Source organism: Salvelinus fontinalis, chromosome 20 (assembly GCF_029448725.1).
Source record: "Salvelinus fontinalis isolate EN_2023a chromosome 20, ASM2944872v1, whole genome shotgun sequence".
In the NCBI taxonomy this organism is placed as follows: Eukaryota; Metazoa; Chordata; class Actinopteri; order Salmoniformes; family Salmonidae; genus Salvelinus; species Salvelinus fontinalis.
The window spans coordinates 18389516-18410493 of NC_074684.1; the positions used below are offsets into that span (position 1 = coordinate 18389516).

At 45.1% G+C, this 20978-nt stretch overlaps 1 protein-coding gene across 2 annotated transcripts in view; it reads right to left on the minus strand.

The window, feature by feature from the left end:
- Window positions 1-239: 239 nt before the first annotated feature.
- LOC129817442 (EH domain-containing protein 3-like) overlaps window positions 240-20978 on the minus strand; it is a 39019-nt gene continuing 18280 nt past the window's right edge. For both annotated transcript variants that reach the window (XM_055872695.1, XM_055872694.1), the window contains 3 exons: window positions 7305-7717; window positions 2813-2977; window positions 240-2227 (listed from right to left, as the gene is read on the minus strand). In XM_055872695.1, the coding sequence (XP_055728670.1) occupies window positions 1697-2227; window positions 2813-2977; window positions 7305-7717 (1109 nt within the window). In that variant the 3' untranslated portion in view covers window positions 240-1696. The remainder of the gene's footprint in view (window positions 2228-2812; window positions 2978-7304; window positions 7718-20978) is intronic.

Below are 20978 nucleotides of genomic sequence, written 5' to 3' on the forward strand. Positions count from 1 at the left end.
TGTGAGTGGAATAAAGTCCCTTAGATACTGGGCAGTATAGTCTATCAACATATCCATTTCCCCTAGGAACTACTTTCAGATGAGTCTTCCCTCACTATGATCCCAATAATAACTGTCACTGTATTACTATAGCTACAAAATTAAACTTGCCCTGGACCTTTTCTGCATACAATTCTCATATATTTCTGACCTATTCCATCTTTCAGTTTCTGAATAATCAGGTACAAGAACACAGGGTATTTGGATTATGACTTCATAATATTTATGGTGGATAATATCCAGAAGTGGTCTCAACTACAACACTGGATATCATAGAATATAGAGCGTAGAACAGTCTCTATGATAGATATACACTGTATGCAGATAGAATATTGAACGTCAGAGTATAGCAAGACCATAACTATAGTATTGTTTTGTGCCATTTATTGAGGGAAGCAATCTAAGATAATTGGATGCGAGTAGTGATTTGAAACGTTTGCTTTTTAATGGGTTATGCATCCAGTGAACACAGATGAACAAGGGAATATTTGTATGTATACTATGTCCCATTGGAAACGCCAGAACAGGACATAAACATTTTACATTTAAGTCATTTAGCAGACGCTCTTATCCAGAGCGACTTACAAATTGGAAAGTTCATACATATTCATCCTGGTCCCCCCGTGGGGAATGAACCCACAACCCTGGCGTTGCAAGCGCCATGCTCTACCAACTGAGCCACACGGGACCAGTTGGTATCATCTGGTACCAACTGGTCCCGTGTGACATCATCTCCATTGTCAGTTCACCTCCTTATCTATAGAAAGATTGAAGTCTCTCTCTCAACAGTGATTAGAATTACATAAGTATGCTAAATAATAGATTAAATAGGTATTAACATACAGACATTTGACAAGGATACTTGTTACTAGAAGGCAATGTCAAACACTATACATTTAAAGGTCTACCAACTCTTAGATTTCCGATATCACAGCTATACAGTTGTAACAGTCTCTTGGTCAGGCTATGAATGGCCTGCATGTGTTAGGATGCTGCCTGTTCACAAGAAGAAAATATCATATGTCTACACTACCTACTTATAAAAAGGATTCCTGTCACTACATTTGACCGTTATTGTATTTTAAAGTGATAACTAGAAGGATTATTAAGATTTAGTATTGATATTAGTTTATCCTTTGAAACATGCCCATTTTCTGGAGAGATATGAAGCAGACTACAAAACAGGCTCAAATAAAATACAAATGAAATACAAATCATTTATGCTAGAGAGAAACAGACAGTGTTCATGTATCCAATGATAATGCAGGTTATTGTGTCACAAATAGCACACTCTCAGTGGTGTATAACAATAGGGCATGTGGGTGGTGCAGCGTCCAATATCAGTTCCCCCGACTCTGAATTTTGAACCATGACCTTTACCCCCTTCAACCCAGTTCAAAATTAAAAATTAAAACAATCTGCCATCTACCAGAAGAGCAAACCAATCCCTTTGCTCCCACTAAGCATAAACACAAAGTTTCTGCTTTACTTTGTTTCTTGTGGAAGCGTGGTTGTCCAACCTTGATGAATTTACCCCCACACCCCCCATAAATCCCTCACTGTCCTTCCTCTTACCCACTCCCTCTCTTCTTCCCTCTTACCCACTCCCTCTCTTGTTCAGTGCCCTGAGGAGGCGAGCGTGCAGGGGGGGGTGAGTCTACTCAGCAGTGATTTTCCTCTTGGAAGGGGGGATGAGATGACTGGGGAGGTCGGCGGGTAGCTCGTGCCCCTCCAGTTTGACTTTGATCAGGTGATTGGCCAGGGCAAACTCCTCGTCATCCAGCATCCCATCCTTATCTATGTCAGCCAGCTTCCAGATCTTCCCCAGCACCGTGTTGGGAAGCTTGGACTTCACCATCTCTTTCTTGGCGTTGGCGCCAGTCACCTTCCCGTTGACCGGCGACAGCGTGTAGAAGATCTCATCGTACATGGGCTTGTCGCGGGCAACCACCCACTCTGCCTCATCGATACCCTCCCCGGCGCCCTCGCCATAGCCATGGCCAAAGGGCCCGTTGAGGGTCCCGTCGAAGGCCCCTCCCTTCACCACCTGCTGGGGTCGGTTGGTCTCCTCCTGTCTGACCAGCACCATGAGACCGGCAATGTCGTGGGCCAGCATGTCGTCCACCGAGTCCAGTAGCTTTAGCTTCAAGGGCTGGAACTTGTTCAGGTCGTGGGCATTCAGTTGCTCCTATAGGCGGGGAGAGAGGGCAGAGGTAAGAGGTCAAAAGAGCAGTGTTTTACTCACTACAAGCATAGTTTGGGGTCAAGCTGATCTTAGTTGATGCATCTCTACAGTCTCTTATGTGTGAGAGGGAGTTGGAACAAGATACATGACTGTCCTGGTCTGTGCATCAGAGATATGTCAGAAAGGATCAACATGACTACTGCTTACTTTCTACCCTGAGCCAAGTCATGTTGGTGCTTCTCTCAGTGACGAAAACAAAGTGCTCATCAGGCCCAGATGGACTGGGGGTGGTTCAGATCTCATTCCTGATCACAGCCAATCAGAAAGGAGCTTGTTTTGTCACCTTGGCTCAAAGCAGTCCCAGTAGGGCATACATGTTTGCGTGTTAGCTCAGTAATCAGAGGAAAACAGCACAGATTGTGGGCTTCATCCATCACTCCCCTGGTAAACATTGCATTGTGAGTCATGTTCGTAGTCATTTTATATTTCAAGGTTTTTAGGTATTTATGGAATGATGTCGTCTGTCCAGACCATATTTTACACCTACCCTTAGCTTTACTCAAGAGAAGCCCCATCTTTCTATCTTACCTGCATCTTCTTGAGGTTGGGGAAGTCTCCAGGGGAGATCTGGTGTTCTCTCTCAATGCGGCTGTAGATCTCTCCCAGACTGTTAATCAGCTCTTTCTTCTTGCCCTCCTTCCCAAACACACTGGGCATCTCCTTTTTCAGAGAGCTGATGATATAGGCATGGACCTAACAGGGCACAGAGCAGTACACAGTCTACTCAGTGTGGACTGAGTAGGGTAGATAAAAATCACTCATATACTGCTTCCTCTCTTGGGTCATAGCTAGAAAGATTGTTTTGTTTATGTGTCTATTGTGCCACCAAGGGCTCTTCAATGTTCCTCCTAATATCTCAGATGTCCTTGAAACTGAAAATAATTGACATTATGAACGTTCAAACAGGAAGGAAGCACTTAAAGCAGTTTTATGAGAGAGCATGTGGCGGGTATCACACCCGGCTACACAAGAGGTTTCCCTTCCTTAGGGTTTCCTAGAACTGAGAGCGAAGGGGAAAATAACCTCATCACAGGACTTACTCCCCTTGAGATTTCTGAGAGATATTTCACCAGAACATGTTATGCATGTGCTATATCAGAACGCATAACTGAACATGGTATGTGTATTTGAAAGGAGGACACAGATTACATACAGTGCATTCGGAAAGTATTCAGACACCTTGACTTTTTCCACATTTTGTTACGTTGCAGCCTTATTCTAAAATTGATCAAATTAAATAAAATCCTTATCAATCTACACATAACAAAGTGAAAACAGGCTTTTAGAAATGTTTGCTAATATATTAAAACCTAAAAACAGAAATACCTTATTGACAAAAGTATTCAGATCCTTTGCTATGAGACTCGAAATTGAGCTCAGTTGCATCCTGTTTCCATTGATCATCGTTGAGATGTTTCTACAACTTGATTGGAGTCCACTTGTGGTAAATTCAATTGATTGGACATGATTTGGAAAGGCACACACCTGTGTATATAAGATCCCACAGTTGACAGTGCATGTCGGAGCAAAAACCAAGCCATGAGGTTGAATGCATTGTCCTTAGAGCTCCGAGACAGGATTGTGTTGAGGCACAGATCTGGGGAAGGGTACCAAAACAATTCTACAGTATTATTCTACAGTATGTCCCCAAGAACACAGTGGCCGCCATCATTCTTAAATGGAAGAAGTTTGAAAGTACCAAGACTCTTCCTAGAGCTGGTCGCCCGGCCAAACTGAGCAATCGGAGGAGAAGGGCTTTGGTCAGGGAGGTGACCAAGAACCTGATGGTCACTCTGACAGAGCTCCAGTTCCTCCAGCTCCAGTTCCTCGGTGGAGATGGGTGAACCTTCCAGAAGGACAACCATCTCTGCAGCACCACCAACCAGGCCTTTATGGTAGAGTGGCCAGACAGAAGCCACTCATCAGTGCACGGCACATGACAGCCCGCTTGGATTTTGCCAAAGGGCACCTAAAGGACTCTCAGACCATGAGAAACAAGATACTCTGGTCTGATGAAACCAAGATTGAACTCTTTGGCATGAACGCCAAGCGTCACGTACGGAGGAAACCTGGCACCATCCCTACGGTGAAGCATGGTGGTGACAGCAACATGGTGTGAGGATGATTTTCAGCGGCAGGGACTGGGAGACTAGTCAGGATCAAGGCAAAGATGAACGGAGCAAAGTACAGAAAAATTCTTGATGAAAACCTGATTCAGAGCACTCAGGTCCTCAGACTGGGGTGAATGTCCACCTTCCAACAGGACAACGACCCTAAGCACACAGCCAAGACAACGCAGGAGTGGCTTCTGGACAGGTCTCTGAATGTCCTTGAGTGGCCCAGCCTGATCGAACATCTCTGGACAGACCTGAAAATAGCTGTGCAGTGACGCTCCCCATCCAACCTGACAGAGCTTGAGAGGATCTGCAGAGAAGAATGGGAGAAACCTTCCAGGTACAGGTGTGCCAAGCTTGTAGCGTCATACCCAAGAAGGCTCGAGGTTGTAATCACTGCCAAAGGTGCTTCAACAAAGTACTGAGTAAAGGGTCTGAATACTTATGTAAATGTGATATTTAAGTTTTTAAATTTGTATAAATTTGCAAAAATGTTCTAAAAAACAGGTTTTGGTTCATGATAATGGAGTATTGTGTGGAGATTGATGAGGAAAAAAACAATTTAATTAATTTTAGAATAAGGCTGTAACATAACAAAACGTGGAAAAAGTCAAGGGGTCTGAATACTTTACGAATGCACTGTATGTTGAAAGAGTGGACATGATTGCTGAGAAAAGGCATACTAAAGGTGTAAAACAAGTTTCAAGCACTGAAACGGCAACATCTACTCACATCCAAGGCCACAATGTTTTTGTTGGTATTCAATAGTTGCTCCAGACATTATTGACTGTATTCTTTGAGGAATAAAAGTTATGTAACAATAGTAGGTGTGTGTGTGTGTGTGTGTGCACTGGCTGGCACTACATGAGTAACCAGCTCCTTCAGTGGAACCTCTGTATCCTCTGCCTCTGTTTCCCTTTGGCGGATGGATGAGCACACTGCTGCTGACAGCAGAGGAAGCCCACCTCTCTGGTCTGGTCAGGACAGAGGTATAGGACAGGACATTGACCAGGTTCCATGGACCAGGAATAGGGGGACAGGGGACAGGAGGAGGCCGGAGGTGGGTTACCATTTCCTCTCAAGGTGACCACCTGTTTGGTGGATTCTTTGGACTGTGGCCAGGGATGCCCCCAAAACACGCACACGGGCACACACACACACACTCCCTCCTCAGGACATCCTGCTGTGGCTGTGTGATCTCCAGAACAGCCATCTGAAGTGTTGAGATGAGGTGGTGCCTGTATTGTATGACAACAGAGGACCTGGTCATCAGTCACATATATTGGTTTGGGGCTAATAGGAGAGGTAGCCCAGAGTTAAGCCGCTGTAATGGCTATCACATAATAACCTCCTGAGCTCAGGTGGCATGTCAAATCAATGCTACCCAATCTATCTCTCTCTCTCTCTAATTTACATCAGAACGGTCTCTCCTCTGTCTCACTGCTCTCTGATGAATATCTCATGAAGTTCCATTCCACACTAACTGGACAAGAAGCTGATATTTCTGTTTAAATATCCGGTTGGAACCACATGGTAAGACCATCCCAGGAATTCTGACAACCTCATCAATTGACCACTCCCCACTATTGTCAAGTGCGCCGAATACAACAGTGAAATGCTACCTAGAACTTAATAAGATACCAGATGGAGAGAGAGACAGAAAGAGACAGAAAGACAGAAGGGGTTGAGGGATTCCCTGGCTGTCTGGGAGGCTGATACAATAAATACAGCCTTGGGGAGAAAGATTCTTCATGTGAGGCTGATTGTTAATCATCTGGTATGTCAGTGGCTGTGAGGATGATTGTATGAACACAGACACCCTGTACTGTGTTGATTGACCTGTCTTTATCCTGATTACTGCTTGGATCCCAGGATGCTCATCTATCGGTCACCCAGTACACTCTTAGAAATGGGTTCCAAAAGGGTTCCAAAAGGGTTCTTCGGCTGTCCCCATAGGAAAAACCTTTTTGGTTCCAGGGAAAACCTTTTTGGGTTCTATGTAGAACCCTCTGTGGAAAAGGTCCTACATGGAACCCAAAAGGTTTCTAGCTGGAACCAAAAAGGGTGCTTCAAAGGGTTCTCCTATGGGGACAGCCGAAGAACCCTTTAAGGTTCTAGATAGAACCTTTTTTTCTAAGATTGTAGGCCTTGATCACAGAACCACTGACCTTGCAATCTAGTTTGGAATAAATTATTCATCAATATAATAATTAAATCAATATAGTAACACGTTTTTCTTATTGCCGTAAGACAATAAATGCATACCAATGCTACTTTGTCACCTCATTATTTGAAAAACGAAGAGAATTCCGAGGTCAATCTGAGGTCAAGATTTGTCCCATGACTAACTCCATCTACCATGTCTTATTTACATCTAATAAACGCTCTATGCCAAATGAACAGTAGTGACCTGTGACTGATAATTGATTTAGTGTGACTGTGTTCCTAGTGCCACCAATGCTTTAGGACTCTATTAAAGTGTAGCTCAGTTGGGAAGGCACCCTGGTACCACTGTACCAGCCCTCATCACACCACGCAGTCACACAATGTCCCCTGGGGATTGCAGCTTCGCTCAGTAGGGGAAGGTTATCTTGCCCTGACAAAGTGGATGTAATTGCAGTCATTACTCTTGCACAATGAGTCACTGTACCCATCAGTCAGAATTGGTAGCTTATTAAGTTCAGTAGCAACTCCTGTATGGAGATTCTGTTCCATTCAAAATAGCTATTTAACAAAGACTTTTCTTCTCTTTCGAAAAATGACTTAATACCTAATAAAAGAGAACTTCCTAGTAAGGCCAAAATGACATAACATAGTGCATAGAGTACTAGCCACTCTTACTTTTGTGAGAGAATGTGTGTTAGCACGCGTGTGTTGGACCATGCATGTGTGAGGTTAGAGCTTACCTTGGCGAGTCGTGCCCTCTTGATGAGGTCATTGAGCTTCCTGAGGGCAGCGTTGCGGGGCAGTGACTGGATGTCCTTGAACAGGTCCTGCTCCTCCGCCTCAAACAGCTTACGGTTGTCAGGGATGAGCAGTGGGTGCGACCAGAATGACCCTATATATACACGAATCACCTCGGGTGTGTTGACGATCTTCCCCAGCGACCACATGAGGGCGCCATAGACCCTCATAAGCTGCTGCGTCTCGATCTGGTCAGCCTTGTTAAGAACCACCCGGATCTTGTCTTCGTGATTCTTCAGGGCCTTAATGACCTCCGAGAACTCGTCTGAGATGTCCAGCTTGTGGGCGTCGAAGAGGAGGATGATTCGGTCCACGCGCTCTGCAAACCACTCCAGCACGGCGGCGAAGTCGTAGCCTTTAGACACGAAGGGGGTGAGGGGAGGCAAGGGTGGGAGAGGTGGAGAGAGGCAAGAGAAAGGCAAGGATGGAGGAGAGCCAGGAGAGAGGCAGGGTAGAGGCAGGGGAATGGCAGGGAAGAAGCAGGAGTGAGGCAAGAGAGAGGCAGGCGAGAGGCAGGAGAGAGGCAGGTGTGGGAGAGAAGCGGGAGAGAGGCAGGGGAGAGGCAGGAGAGAAGCAGGAGAGAGGCAGGGGTGGGAGAGAGCCAGGGGTGGGAGAGAGGCGGGAGAGAGGCAGGGTCAACAACCAGCAGAACAACAGACTGGGCGGCCCAGTGGTGTCCGGCTGAGTAACCAGAAGAGTGTTGTGAACTTGGTAGGCCTTTTGCTCAAGAGTATGACAAGTCATCAATTACAAAAGAGAACAGAACCACTTGTTAAGATAGAGGCTGAAAGGCATTTGAACACAATGAGGTAATGGTTGATCATTTAGTATCTTACCACTTACCATTGAGAACATAACATGATGACATTATTTCTTTAAACCCCTGCTAATATATCTTGAACTCACTTCTTGATTTGCACTTAGTTCTCACTACTTCACATGACAGGACATGACAGTACAGGACACGACAGTGTGACTTCATGACCCTCTTCTCCTCTCCTCGAAGCATTAGCCTCCTAACCTCAAGGGGCTGCAGCGCTAGCCTCCCCTAACCTACCGTCGGCCCCACTGGCTGGATAACAGGCTTTACACCACAGGAGGCTGCTGAGGGGAGGACGGACCATAATAATGTCTGGAACGGAGTTAATGGAACGGCATACAACACCTGGAAACCATGTGTTTGATGTATTTCAAATCAAATCAAATTGTATTTGTCACATGCGCTGAATACAACAGCTGTAGACCTTACAGTGAAAAAGCTTAAGGGTTACAAGCCCTTAACCAACATGCAGTTTTAAGAAAATACCAAAAAAGTAAGAGATAAGATTAACAAATAATTAAAGAGCAGCAGTAAATAACAATATATATATACAGGGGGTACCGGTACAGAGTCAATGTGCGGGGGCACCGGTGTCGAGGTAATTGAGGTAAAATGTACATGTACTGTAGGTAGAGTTATTAAAGTGACTATGCATAGATAATAACAGAGAGTAGCAGCAGCGTAGAAGTAGTGGGGGGGGGGGCTATGCAAATAGTCTGGGTAGCCCTTTGATTAGATGTTCAGGAGTCTTATGGCTTGTGGGTAGAAGCTGTTTAGAAGACTCTTAGACCTAGATTTGGCGCTCCGGTACCACATGCCATGCGATAGCAGACAGAATAGTCTATGATTAGGGTGGCTGAAGTCTTTGACAATTTCTAGGGCCTTCCTGACACCACCTGGTATAGAGGTCCTGGATGGTAGGAAGCTTGGCCCCGGTGATGTACTGAGCCGTACGCACAACCCTCTGTAGTGCCTTGTGATCGGAGACCGTGCAGTTTCCATACCAGGCAATTATGCAACCCGTCAGGATGCTCTCGATGGTGCAGATGTAGAACCTTTTCCAAATCTTTTCAGCCTCCTGAGGGGGAATAGGTTTTGTCGAGCCCTCTTCACAACTGTCTTGGTGTGCTTGGACCATGTTAGTTTGTTAGTGATGTGGACGCCAAGGATCTTGAAGCTCTCAACCTGCTCCACTACAGCCCTGTCAATGAGAATGGGGGCGTGCTCGGTCCTCCTTTTCCTATAGTCCACAATCATCTCCTTTGTATTGATCACGTTGAGGGAGAGGTTGTCCTTGCACCACACGGTCAGATCTCATCGTTGTCGGTGATCAGGCTTACCACAGTTGTGTCATTGGAAAACTTAATGATGGTGTTGGAGTCGTGCCTGGCCGTGCAGTCACGAGTGAACAGGGAGTACAGGAGGGGACTGAGCACGCACCCCTGAGGGGTCCCTGTGTTGAGGATCAGCATGGCGGATGTGTTGTTACCTACCCTTACCACCTGGGGGCGGCCCGTCAGGAAGTCCAGGGTCCAGTTGCAGAGGGAGGTGTTTTGTCCCAGGGCCCTTAGCTTAGTGATGAGCTATGAGGGCACTATGATGTTGAACGCTGAGCTGAGGTCAATAAATAGCATTCTCACATAGGTGTTCCTTTTGTCCAGGTGGGAAAGGGCAGTGTGGAGTGCAATAGAGATTGCATCATTTGTGCATCTGTTGGGGCGGTATGCAAATTGGAGTGGGTCTAGGGTTTCTGGGATAATGATGTTGATATGAGCCATGACCAGTCTTTCAAAGCATTTCATGGCTACAGACGTGAGTGCTACGCGTCGGTAATAATTTAGGCAGGTTACCTTAGTGCACATGGACTATGGTGGTCTGCTTGAAACATGTTGGTATTACAGACAGACAGGGGGAGGTTGAAAATGTCAGTGAATACACTATTTGATACCATTCTATTGGTTCCGCTCCAACCATTACCATGAGCCCGTCCTCCACAATTAACGTGCCACCAACCTCCTGTGCTTTACACTAAGTGGGTGACTGAACCACTTTACTCTCCTCCTGCCAGCAGCAGATAGATAGAGTGAAATAGTTAGATAGTGAGAGAGACAGAGGTGTTTCAGCACAGATAAAGAGAATCCCCCAAATGATGGCTAATCTAATGGAGCAATTAGCTGTCTAATCTGAAGGCAGTGATCCCAGAAGTCAAGAGACAAAGAGAGCCGTCGGGGAAAAACAGATTTCACCCGCAGAGAAATGAAAATGTACTCTACTCTCTAGCTGGCAGCATATTTTCAGATGATGAGTAGTCCATTCCCAAAGCATGTATTCCTAGTAAAGAAGGTAGCTAGGTCTCCCACTGACAAGATGTCAGTGGTAGACGTCAATAAGTATGACAGCTTATTTGAATGCCATTGAAATGACAGAGGAGTTCCCATTGGATGGTGAGGGTATTTCACTGTATCTTTGATTGGACTCCATGTTAGCTGAGTCCTGACTCCAATTAGCTTTTGGAGAAGTCATTAGCCTAGGGGTTCACATACTTTTCCCAACCTACACTGTGAATGTTTACACGGTGTGTTCAGAGACATGAAAACGTATAATTGTTTGCGTGTTATTAGTTTAAGCAGACTGTGTTTGTCTATTGTTGTGTCTTAGATGAAGATTAGATCAAATTTTATGACCAATTTATGCAGAAATCCAGGTAATTCCAAAGGGTTCACATACTTTTTCTTGCCACTGTACGTGCTATAGCATTATGAGGACAATACATGAACATACAGGTTATGGGTACCTTGAGACAAATAAAGCATCTGTGAAGAACACACAATTGAGTTGAAAGAAGAGAGACAATTGAAAGGACTATGAAATACACTGAAAAAAACATAAACGTAACAATTTCAAAGATTCTACAGAATTACAGTTCATATGAGGAAATCAGTCAATTGAAATAAATTAGAATCGGGCCCTAATCTATGGATTTCACATGACTGGGAATACAAATATGCATCGGTTGGTCACAGATACCTTAAAAAAAAGGTAGGGGCGTGGATCAAAAAACCAGTGAGTATCTAATGTGACCTCCATTTGCCTCACACATCACCTTTGCATAGAGTTAATCAGGCTGTTGATTGTGGCTTGTGGAATGTATTCCCACTCCTCTTCAATGTCTGGGAAGAACTGGGACATTTTTAGCTTCCAGGAATTGTGAAGAGACCGTTAGACCCTTGCGACATGGGGCCGTGCATTATCAGGCTAATGGCGGCAGATGAATGGCACAACAATGGGCCTCAGGATCTCATCACGGTATCTCTGTGCATCCAAATTGCCATTGATAAAATGCAGTTGTGTTCGTTGTCCATAGCTTATGCCTGCCAATACCATAACCCCACCGCCACCATGGGCATTCTGTTCACAACGTTGACATCAGCAAACCGCTCACCCACACGACGCTGTCTGCCATCTGCCACATACAGTTGAAATTGAGATTCATTCGTGAAGAGTACACTTCTCCAGTGTGCCATTGGCCATCGAATGTGAGCATTTGCTTACTGAAGTCGGTTACGACGCTGAACTGCAGTCAGGTCAAGACCCTGGTGAGGACGATGAGAACACAAATGAGCTTCACTGAGATGGTTTCTGACAGATTGTGGAGAAATGATTCGGTTGTGGAAACCCACAGCTGTCTGGATGGCTTGTTTCAGAAGATCCCACACGTGAAGAAGCTAGATGTGAAGGGCTGGCGTGGTTACACGTGAAGAAGCTAGATGTGAAGGGCTGGCGTGGTTACACGTGAAGAAGCTAGATGTGAAGGGCTGGCGTGGTTACACGTGAAGAAGCTAGATGTGAAGGGCTGGCGTGGTTACACGTGAAGAAGCTAGATGTGAAGGGCTGGCGTGGTTACACGTGGTCTGCGGTTGTGAGGCCGGTTGAGCATACTGCCAAATTCTCTAAAACAACGTTGGAGGTGGCTTATGGTAGATAAATAAACATTCAATTGCCTGAGAACAGCTCTGGTGGACATTCATGCAGTCAGCATGCCAGTTGCATGCCCCCTCAAAACTTCAGACATCTGTGAGATAAATAAGCTTTTTCAGCTCATGAAACATGGGACCAACACTTCACATGTTGTGCTTATATTTTTGTTCAGTGTAGAAAAAATACTAAGATGACCACCCAGGACTTTCAATTCAGGTTGATTATTTGTGACACATCATAGACACAACACAACCTCCAACTGTGTTTTTGCAGAGACACTGAATATTTCAATATCAAGACACATATGCCTACCATCTATCACCTGCCTCCTGAAGCACCAAACAGCTCTTCTTCAATCTTTCCAACTCCAGGGGTGCTAGGCAGAGCTCCTCCTTACCTTGGAGCACTTACAGCGAAGGGGAAGAGTTCCACAGAATTCCCAGAATTGAAGACCGCACCAGAAGTTGGGATTAGTGTGTTAATGTTGTTCAAATCACAGGCATGGAATATGGCAGCCATGGCCATGTTTCAGGAAGGATGTTATCCCATGCCGACACGGGGGATAGAGGCGCATAGGCCTCATCCCTGATGATTTGGCAGTTTCACTATGGGGCTTTATTGTTACCTGCGGTAGGGATGGACAATATATCTCTCTCACCTTTTCTTATGAGGTGGTGGTGTTTATTACCTATTTACTACTTCATACGCCTGTTCTAGTGTTTCTTCAAGTTTATTGACTAGACTTACCCTAAAGATATTGTGGATCAACATTTACTGTAAGGGCTTAAAATGAACTAAACACTACATCTCAATGCTCCTTCGCCTCAGCAGGGACTTTGATACATATAGGCAGCCACACAGGAGGTAAGAGACCATACGTGAATAATGTGCAGGACAATAAGAGCAGTGAAACTGGTTGGCAGGGATTATAAAACGATGTGGGAACAATAGAGGTTAATGTCAGGGAACCCAGTTATTTCATGGCAGGTCTGGCTTGACGCAGCACTGCAGAAACTCCATAGGGTTTATAGTGTACTAGTATAGGCAAGCTGCATTGGTTAACACTGTGCTTTCACTACAATACCTCCATATGGGCATTTACGATACTCGCTATAGCCGGGTCCATGTTCATTCGCAGCTGTACATGGGGAGAGAGAGACACAAACAGAGGTGAAAATGAAATGAAGGGAAAGAAAATTGGGGTTCAGTGCTTCAAGTGTAGATGGAGACGTATGGGTGTACATTATGATAAACACAATACAGTCTAGTAATGCACCTCTCCAGTACTGAAATACAGTCAGGGTCCTGGTAGAATAGAAGACAAAATGTTTAAAGACCTAGAGCAGTCAAAATTTTGATTTTCCTGTCTTTTATATATATATTTCCACACTATGATGTTGGAATAATACTGTGAAATTGTGAAATTGATGCCCTTTTAGTGTAAGAGCTGTTTGAAAAGACCGCCTGAAATGTCTGCCTGTTTTGCTGGGATGTAGTTCTGGCCTGCCTGGTGACAGCACCAGGTGGTAAATTAGTTAATAGACCAATAAGAGAGTTCCAAACCTCTCTGCCAATAACAGCTAGTTTCCAGTTTCCCCCTCCCCACTCAGACCACTTCCAGACAGATATTTCTCTTCATTTTTGACCATTTTGATTGAAAACATATTCTGTGGGGTTACCACAGCAACGAGAGAAACCAGAGAGGTGGGGAATGAGACAGAGATAACAAATATATGCATACTCGTACCATTCACACTATAGGGCAAGCCTCAGACAGAGACCGTCAAGAACCATCACAGAAAATGTTAACTAATTAGCAACATTGCAAGTACTTACTACTTTTTATCATGTTAGATAACCCTTGCCCTAACCCTTTAACCTAACTCCTACCCTAACCTTAACCCCTAACCCCAAGCCTAACTAACGTTGGCTACCTAGCTAACATTATAGCCACCTAGCCATTTCATACATTTTGCAAATGAGTTACATATTGTACCAATTGCAATTCATAACATATTGTAAGAACTGCAAGTCTTAAAATATCATATGAATTGTAATTCGTAACATATCATACGAGATTGATGATGGACATCCACAAATGAATAGATATCATACGAAACTTAAGATATCATACTAATTGGAGTGTCCCAGATTTTATTTAATCTATGTTACATCTACCCCTGAGTCCAGTTGGCAAGGACAGGCTCCACACACACACAGTACACTCAAACACACACACACACACACACACACACACACACACACACACACACACACACACACACACACACACAAACACACACACACACACACACACACACACACACACACACACACAAACACAAACACACAGCTGTGCTGACTGTGAGTAAAATAAATTTAGCCTTCCATTTATTTGCTATGGGAACACATTGGAGTGGGGGACTTTGTTCTACACATTGATTTTAAGTGGGTGAACAGCCATGGTAGAATAACGTTTTAATACATTACCATATTTTAAGTAGTTTAACTATAAATTAAGAGTGAAGACTATATGTAATCTATCAATATTGGAAGCATCATAAAAGTGGACCTGCGTTAATAAAGAATTGTATACCTTGGCATGCAATAGTTAACAAACCTGGAGCCAATGTTCTGTATGCTCTGCTTCCTAATCAGATGGAAAGAGTGACTATGTTTTATAAGTTCCAAAGTCAATCCAAAGGTAACAAGTGTCAGAACTATGATATACCAAAACTCCCACATTCTTCACATCACTGACTTGGAACCGAACTGAACACACAATCAGCTAGCTCTATGACTTTGCCTACACTTGGGCTTTAGAAGCCATAGGGAGTGATTGGAATGGAATATCAGATTCAGGAATCTGTCATTTTCCACAGTTCAATGACAGTACAAAAGTAAGGGATACTCTTCATGTCTTTCTTAGTGCTGTACTTCTGACTCCTTGGCCCTCAGACGTTTAACTGTGTTACTGATTGACATGGGAACTCAGTCTTGGCACTTGGCTGTGAAAACACTCAGACAATAATCTACTTCGGGCAGGCATGCACCCTGTTGAAGATGACGATTGTTTAACTCAAAAGGGTGGAAACCACCTAGTAAATAAATAAATTAAGAAGAGACTGTGTATCTCTTTGTTAGATTCAAATTCAGTAAGCTGAAAATGCATGATCAAATGGTTTATAAAGACTTCATAAACTCAGTTCACCTCATCAGGGGTGGCAGTTGCTCACTAACTGACTATCAATTAACTGACTATCAGTGACTGACATCACACAAGAAAAACTGATGACGCGCAAACAAATTTCGAAATTGCACCTTGTTTATTCTACTATTCTAACTCGCAACTGTAAGTTGAGACCCGACTGAGTTCCTGAAAAAAAAAAATACTGGAGATACATGGTTAAAAAGCTCCAAGTCATTTTCTGAATTACTCTTAACGAGCTTTTATTTTACTGCTGTTTTCATTTTTTTTTACCAAAGGATAAAAACAACAGGTGGAGGTAGCATTCTCTAACGATGGCTGTCCATAAACAAACCAGCACTCCATTTCTCTATAACTACAAGGATATGGCACACAGTGTGTGGGCTTAGAGACTTTTTTATAATTGTCCCTTCTGGGCATCCTTACTGAGGTCATTATCCTGCCCATCTGCCAGGTAAGTCTGTGTTTTTAAGAAACCTGCTTCTCTCTTGTCTCTCTATCCTATGGCTCAGTTCTAAGCATACACAGATGGTCACCCTCCTTGTACTCGTGCTGCCATGAAGGAGGAAGGTGTGCCATATCTCTGTTCAAAGTAATACAATTAATTATTGTGCCAACCCTCTTCAGTCCCCATACATGAGCACTTGTCCCTGGCCAACTGTCGTCAGGCCTCTGGGACTGAAGTAGTTAACAGAGATATGGCCTGTTTACTACTTAGCTACGACTGGTACTAAAGGGTAATACTTTCTGTGAGTTACTTGAAAGTATCAAGCAGTAATTGTCTCTCAACTTTAACCTGTTTCAAACCCACCACTCTTTCTTAAATGTTTGACACAAGCCATCTAATTCAGTTGATGATGACAACATAAACATGGTCATGAGTGATGTTATGTTAATTTGTCCACTTATCCAGGAATCCTAAGACAAAAACAAGCTGTGAAAAGTATCCTCTAGGTCTGTCCACTACAGTGCTGGATCCTAAGCTGTACTACACTATTCAGCCTCATTAATCCAACAGGCCCTGTCAGGCCAACACGCAGCGCAGTGGGAGAGGAGACAAAACAGCAGGAAGTACACGCAGACACACACACACACACACAGGCATGTTTGACACTCACACACATGCACCTGTCTGCTCTAAAAGGATTACACTTGTTAAGCATCTTTTCAACACGACTACAACCCACATCTCCAAACCACATTAAGCCTAGAGCGGGTCAGCTGTTTAACAGAAAGGTTTATATACCTGCTATAAACAATGTTCCTGGGCTTTAAAGTAGTCTCTACAGAGACAAACACTGAGGGCCTATCTTGCTATCTTGTAACACCCGATTGTAAAAGGCAAGTATTTCACAGTGCGACTCAACCTGGTGTGCAGTGTTAAGGCTCCTCACATGGCCAGGCAGCCATTCTCATTAGGAGTGCTAAATCTGAACATCCCACTAACACACTAACGAGAGGGAGAGAGCAGCCTGACCCAGAGCATGGGAGAGAGCACAGCTTGCCATGAACTACCATCCCACATACTGTAACACAGTGTGTTTGAGTGCTCGCGTGAGTGTGTGTGTGCACGTGAGTGACAAATAGAGAGAGAAGAGAGAGGGAGAGATAAGGCAAGAGATAAGATTATAAGCGTCACACACAGCCATCGAGAGGGAGGCAGCAGTCCAGGGATTCCAGACCAGGGCTTCAGGCTGCAGGGCCGAGACACGGGCAGCTTTACACGCGAGACCGACAGGAAGAGGCTAATGAGAGAGCAGGGCCTAAGGCCCAGCCTGCCCTAATGACTTCTCTGCTCCTAATGGGAATGTACAAGGGCAGGAAGACCACAACCTTCCTTCACTGATGCTATGGATGGAACATTTAGACATCATCAGTGATGTAATATATTAATTTTATTGGGAGGAGAGCTTCTGATGTACAGTGTATGCCTAAACTTTACCTGGAAAAGAGCTGTGCTTCAAAGTTATCCAACTCTCTGAGGGTGTTTTCACACTTGGTCTTTTTCAGATATTTTTTGTGAACTCAATGCGGTTCGCTTATTTTTTTATTCAGTGTGAACACGCCAAAGAACTCAGACCCTTCAAAAGATCCCTCGAAGTGTACCGAACTGAGACCATCTTGTGAGGTGGTCTGAGTTCGGTTCATTTGAATTCCGTGGTCCGGTGCCCTTTTTTAAGGCAATGTGAACACAAAGCTCCTGTCACGTTCTGACCATAGTTCTTGTGTGTTTTACTTGTTTTAGTGTTGGTCAGGACGTGAGCTGGGTGGGCATTCTATGTTTGGTGTCTAGTTTGTCTGTTTCTATGTTTGGCCTAATATGGTTCTCAATCAGAGGCAGGTGTTTGTGTTGTCTCTGATTGGGAATCATATTTAGGTGGCTTGTTTTGTGTTGGGGTTTGTGTCTGTCCCGAGCCATTAGAGCCGCCCATCTGTCCCGAGCCGCTAGAGCCGCCCGTCTGTCAGGAGCCGCTAGAGCCGTCCGTCTGTCAGGAGCCGCTAGAGCCGTCCGTCAGTCAGGAGCCGCCAGAGCCGCCCGTCAGTCAAGAGCCGCCAGAGCCGCCCGTCAGTCAGGAGCTGCCGGAGCCGCCCGCCAGTCAGGAGCTGCCGGAGCCGCCCGCCAGTCAGGAGCTGCCGGAACCGCCCGCCAGTCAGGAGCGTCCAGAATCGCCCGCCAGTCATGAGCTGCCCTACAGTCATGAGCTGCCCGCCAGTCATGAGCTGCCCTCCAGTCATGAGCTGCCCTCCAGTCATGAGCTGCCCTCCAGTCATGAGCTGCCCTCCAGTCATGAGCTGCCCTCCAGTCATGAGCTGCCTTCCAGTCATGAGCTGCCTTCCAGGCATGAGCTGCCCTCCAGTCATGAGCTGCCCTCCAGTCATGAGCTGCCCTCCAGTCATGAGCTGCCCTCCAGTCATGAGCTGCCATTCAGTCATGAGCTGCCCTTCAGTCATGAGCTGCCCTTCAGTCCGGAGCTGCCCTTCAGTCCGGAGCTGCCCTTCAGTCCGGAGCTGCCCCTCTGTCCTGAGCTACCCCTCTGTCCTGAGCTACCCCTCTGTCCTGAGCTACCTCTCTTTCCTGAGCTACCTCTCTGTCTTAAGCTACCTCTCTGTCTTAAGCTACCTCTCTGTCATAAGCTACCTCTCTGTCATAAGCTACCTCTCTGTCATAAGCTACCTCTCTGTCATAAGCTACCTCTCTGTCATGAGCTGTCCCTCAGTCCGGAGGAGTTTCCTCAGTCTAGTGGGGACCTTTGTGAAGGTTCCTAGGCCAAGGTCTAGGACGCTAAGGAGGGGGACAAAGACAATGGTGGAGTGGAGTGGGATCCTCGTCCAGCGCCAGAGCCGCCACCGCGGACAGATGCCCACCCAGACCCTCCCCTAGAGTTTTAGGTGGTGCGTTCGGAGTCCGCACCTCAGGAGGGGGGTACTGTCACGTTCTGACCATAGTTCTTGTGTGTTTTACTTGTTTTAGTGTTGGTCAGGACGTGAGCTGGGTGGGCATTCTATGTTTGGTGTCTAGTTTGTCTGTTTCTATGTTTGGCTTAATATGGTTCTCAATCAGAGGCAGGTGTTTTGTGTTGTCTCTGATTGGGAATCATATTTAGGTGGCTTGTTTTGTGTTGGGGTTTGTGGGTGGTTGTCTTCTGTCTTTGTGTTCTGCACCAGATAGGACTGTCTCGGTTTTCACATTTATTGTTTTTGTATTTTGTATAGTGTTCACGTTATCTTCTCTTTGTTTATTAAACATGTTGAACACTAGCCGCGCTGCATTTTGGTCCTCTCCTTCACCAACGGGGGAAAACCGTTACAGCTCCCCAGGTTCACTTGTCATTATTCCCGCACTACAGACTAGACTACCGCAACACCATTTCCCCTGCCATAACCACTCACATTGGTGCCACTAAATCGAGAAGATGATGATGTGCAGGTTTGTGGAAATTCTTTGGGGGGGGATATTGATAAGCGATTGTCAAGGATGCACAGAAATTCCAAAATATGTGTGGAGTTTTGTACTGACACGAATTTCTGATTATTTTCTTGCAATATGTGATCTAGTAGCTAAGAAAGCTTCATACGCTGTTTATTCGATTATGAATAGTGTGAGAAGACAAAGACATTTGGTGAGAATCACAACATAGGGTACAAAATCAAGGTCCGTGCAATCCAGAATCCTTGGGACGTCACAACTCTGCCGGTACCCCATTGAAGTTGTCATTGAAAATGGTTACGGTAAGGGTTAAGGTTAAGGTAAGGGTAGGGGTTACAGTTAGGGTTAGGATTTAGCATAGGGACGTCCCAAATATCCCGGATAGCACGATCCTTCCTTTCTAAAGATAGCAATGTGAATGCAAAGAGAACCGAGTTATATCGCTTTTTAAATCACAGAGTTCACTTTAAAGAGGACTGAGATTGGTTCTTTTAAAGAGGACTACCATATATGTGAAAACACCCTGAGATCCCCAGGAAACTCAAACTGGGTCCAGGAGTACATTTTATGAATACCCACTATAACACACATGAGAGTGGTTTTTAGGGGCCACTTGGTTAACATCGGCTTTGAGACACGCTCACTTCCTGTTTTGAATGCTTTAGGGGCATGAAAGGTGCAAGTGCATCACCAATGACAACCGGGCCAAATTATAGGGAGAATACGTAGACAAACAAGCAGTAACCTGCAATCACAGGCTTTTGATGATGCCAAGTTAGAGTCCCTATACTTTAACTCTAGAATCTAGATACACGACCAGCAGTGTGAATCTGCAAGTTCATGTATGCACAATTTTGTGCCTCTGGTCTAATAAAATGGGAATTACTTGACTATACAAAGTAAGATCCTCAGCATATTAGTCATTCAAGCATCACCAGCAGTCCCAAAACACTGATTGATTTTACTAGTAAATGCTAAGCTTTACATTTGAATACACGTTCAATGACAACATAGGCCTACTCTGCATAAACTGCTGCATACAATTTGGCTCCATAAGTTCTTTTGAGTTTGGTTGTGGCAAAAATTATGTTACACAGTTTACTGGACTTTTGTGCTTATGTGACGACGTTGGAGTCACTCTGTATGTAGGGGCTCTGGTTCTGACTACTCCATGTTCCCTGTGTATAGCTCTAAAGCTGGGTTCTCTCTCTGCTTCCTCTCTCCTCTCTGCTCCCCTGAATGAGCCCTAATCTGACTGGACCGTGAGCTCACCAAACACATAGCCACAGACACACAAGCCACCACACCACTGCACCACACACACACACACCGGCAGCCCAAAGGAAAGTGCTGACGGCCAGGGTGGGCCGTGCTGGGTGATTACTGTGGGCTATCGGGTGGGTGATGGACTTTTGCTGAATGTGGAATGAAGTAACTAACCATGCACAAAACAAACAGGAGGACACGGACCCCCGCAGAGATTGGCTGGCTGATCTCAGGGAGAGATTACAACCTAGTTGAGCCTGATGCAAACACAGAGGCACACATCTATCTGCCACACCACATGTCCTATAGACTTGGCTTCAGTAGAGTATACAGTGGTGAGGTAAGGTTTAATGGGTCTCAGACAGAAGAAGAGCACAGCACAGTGTGATATGGTAGAAGGTGAGATGAGAGTAAGG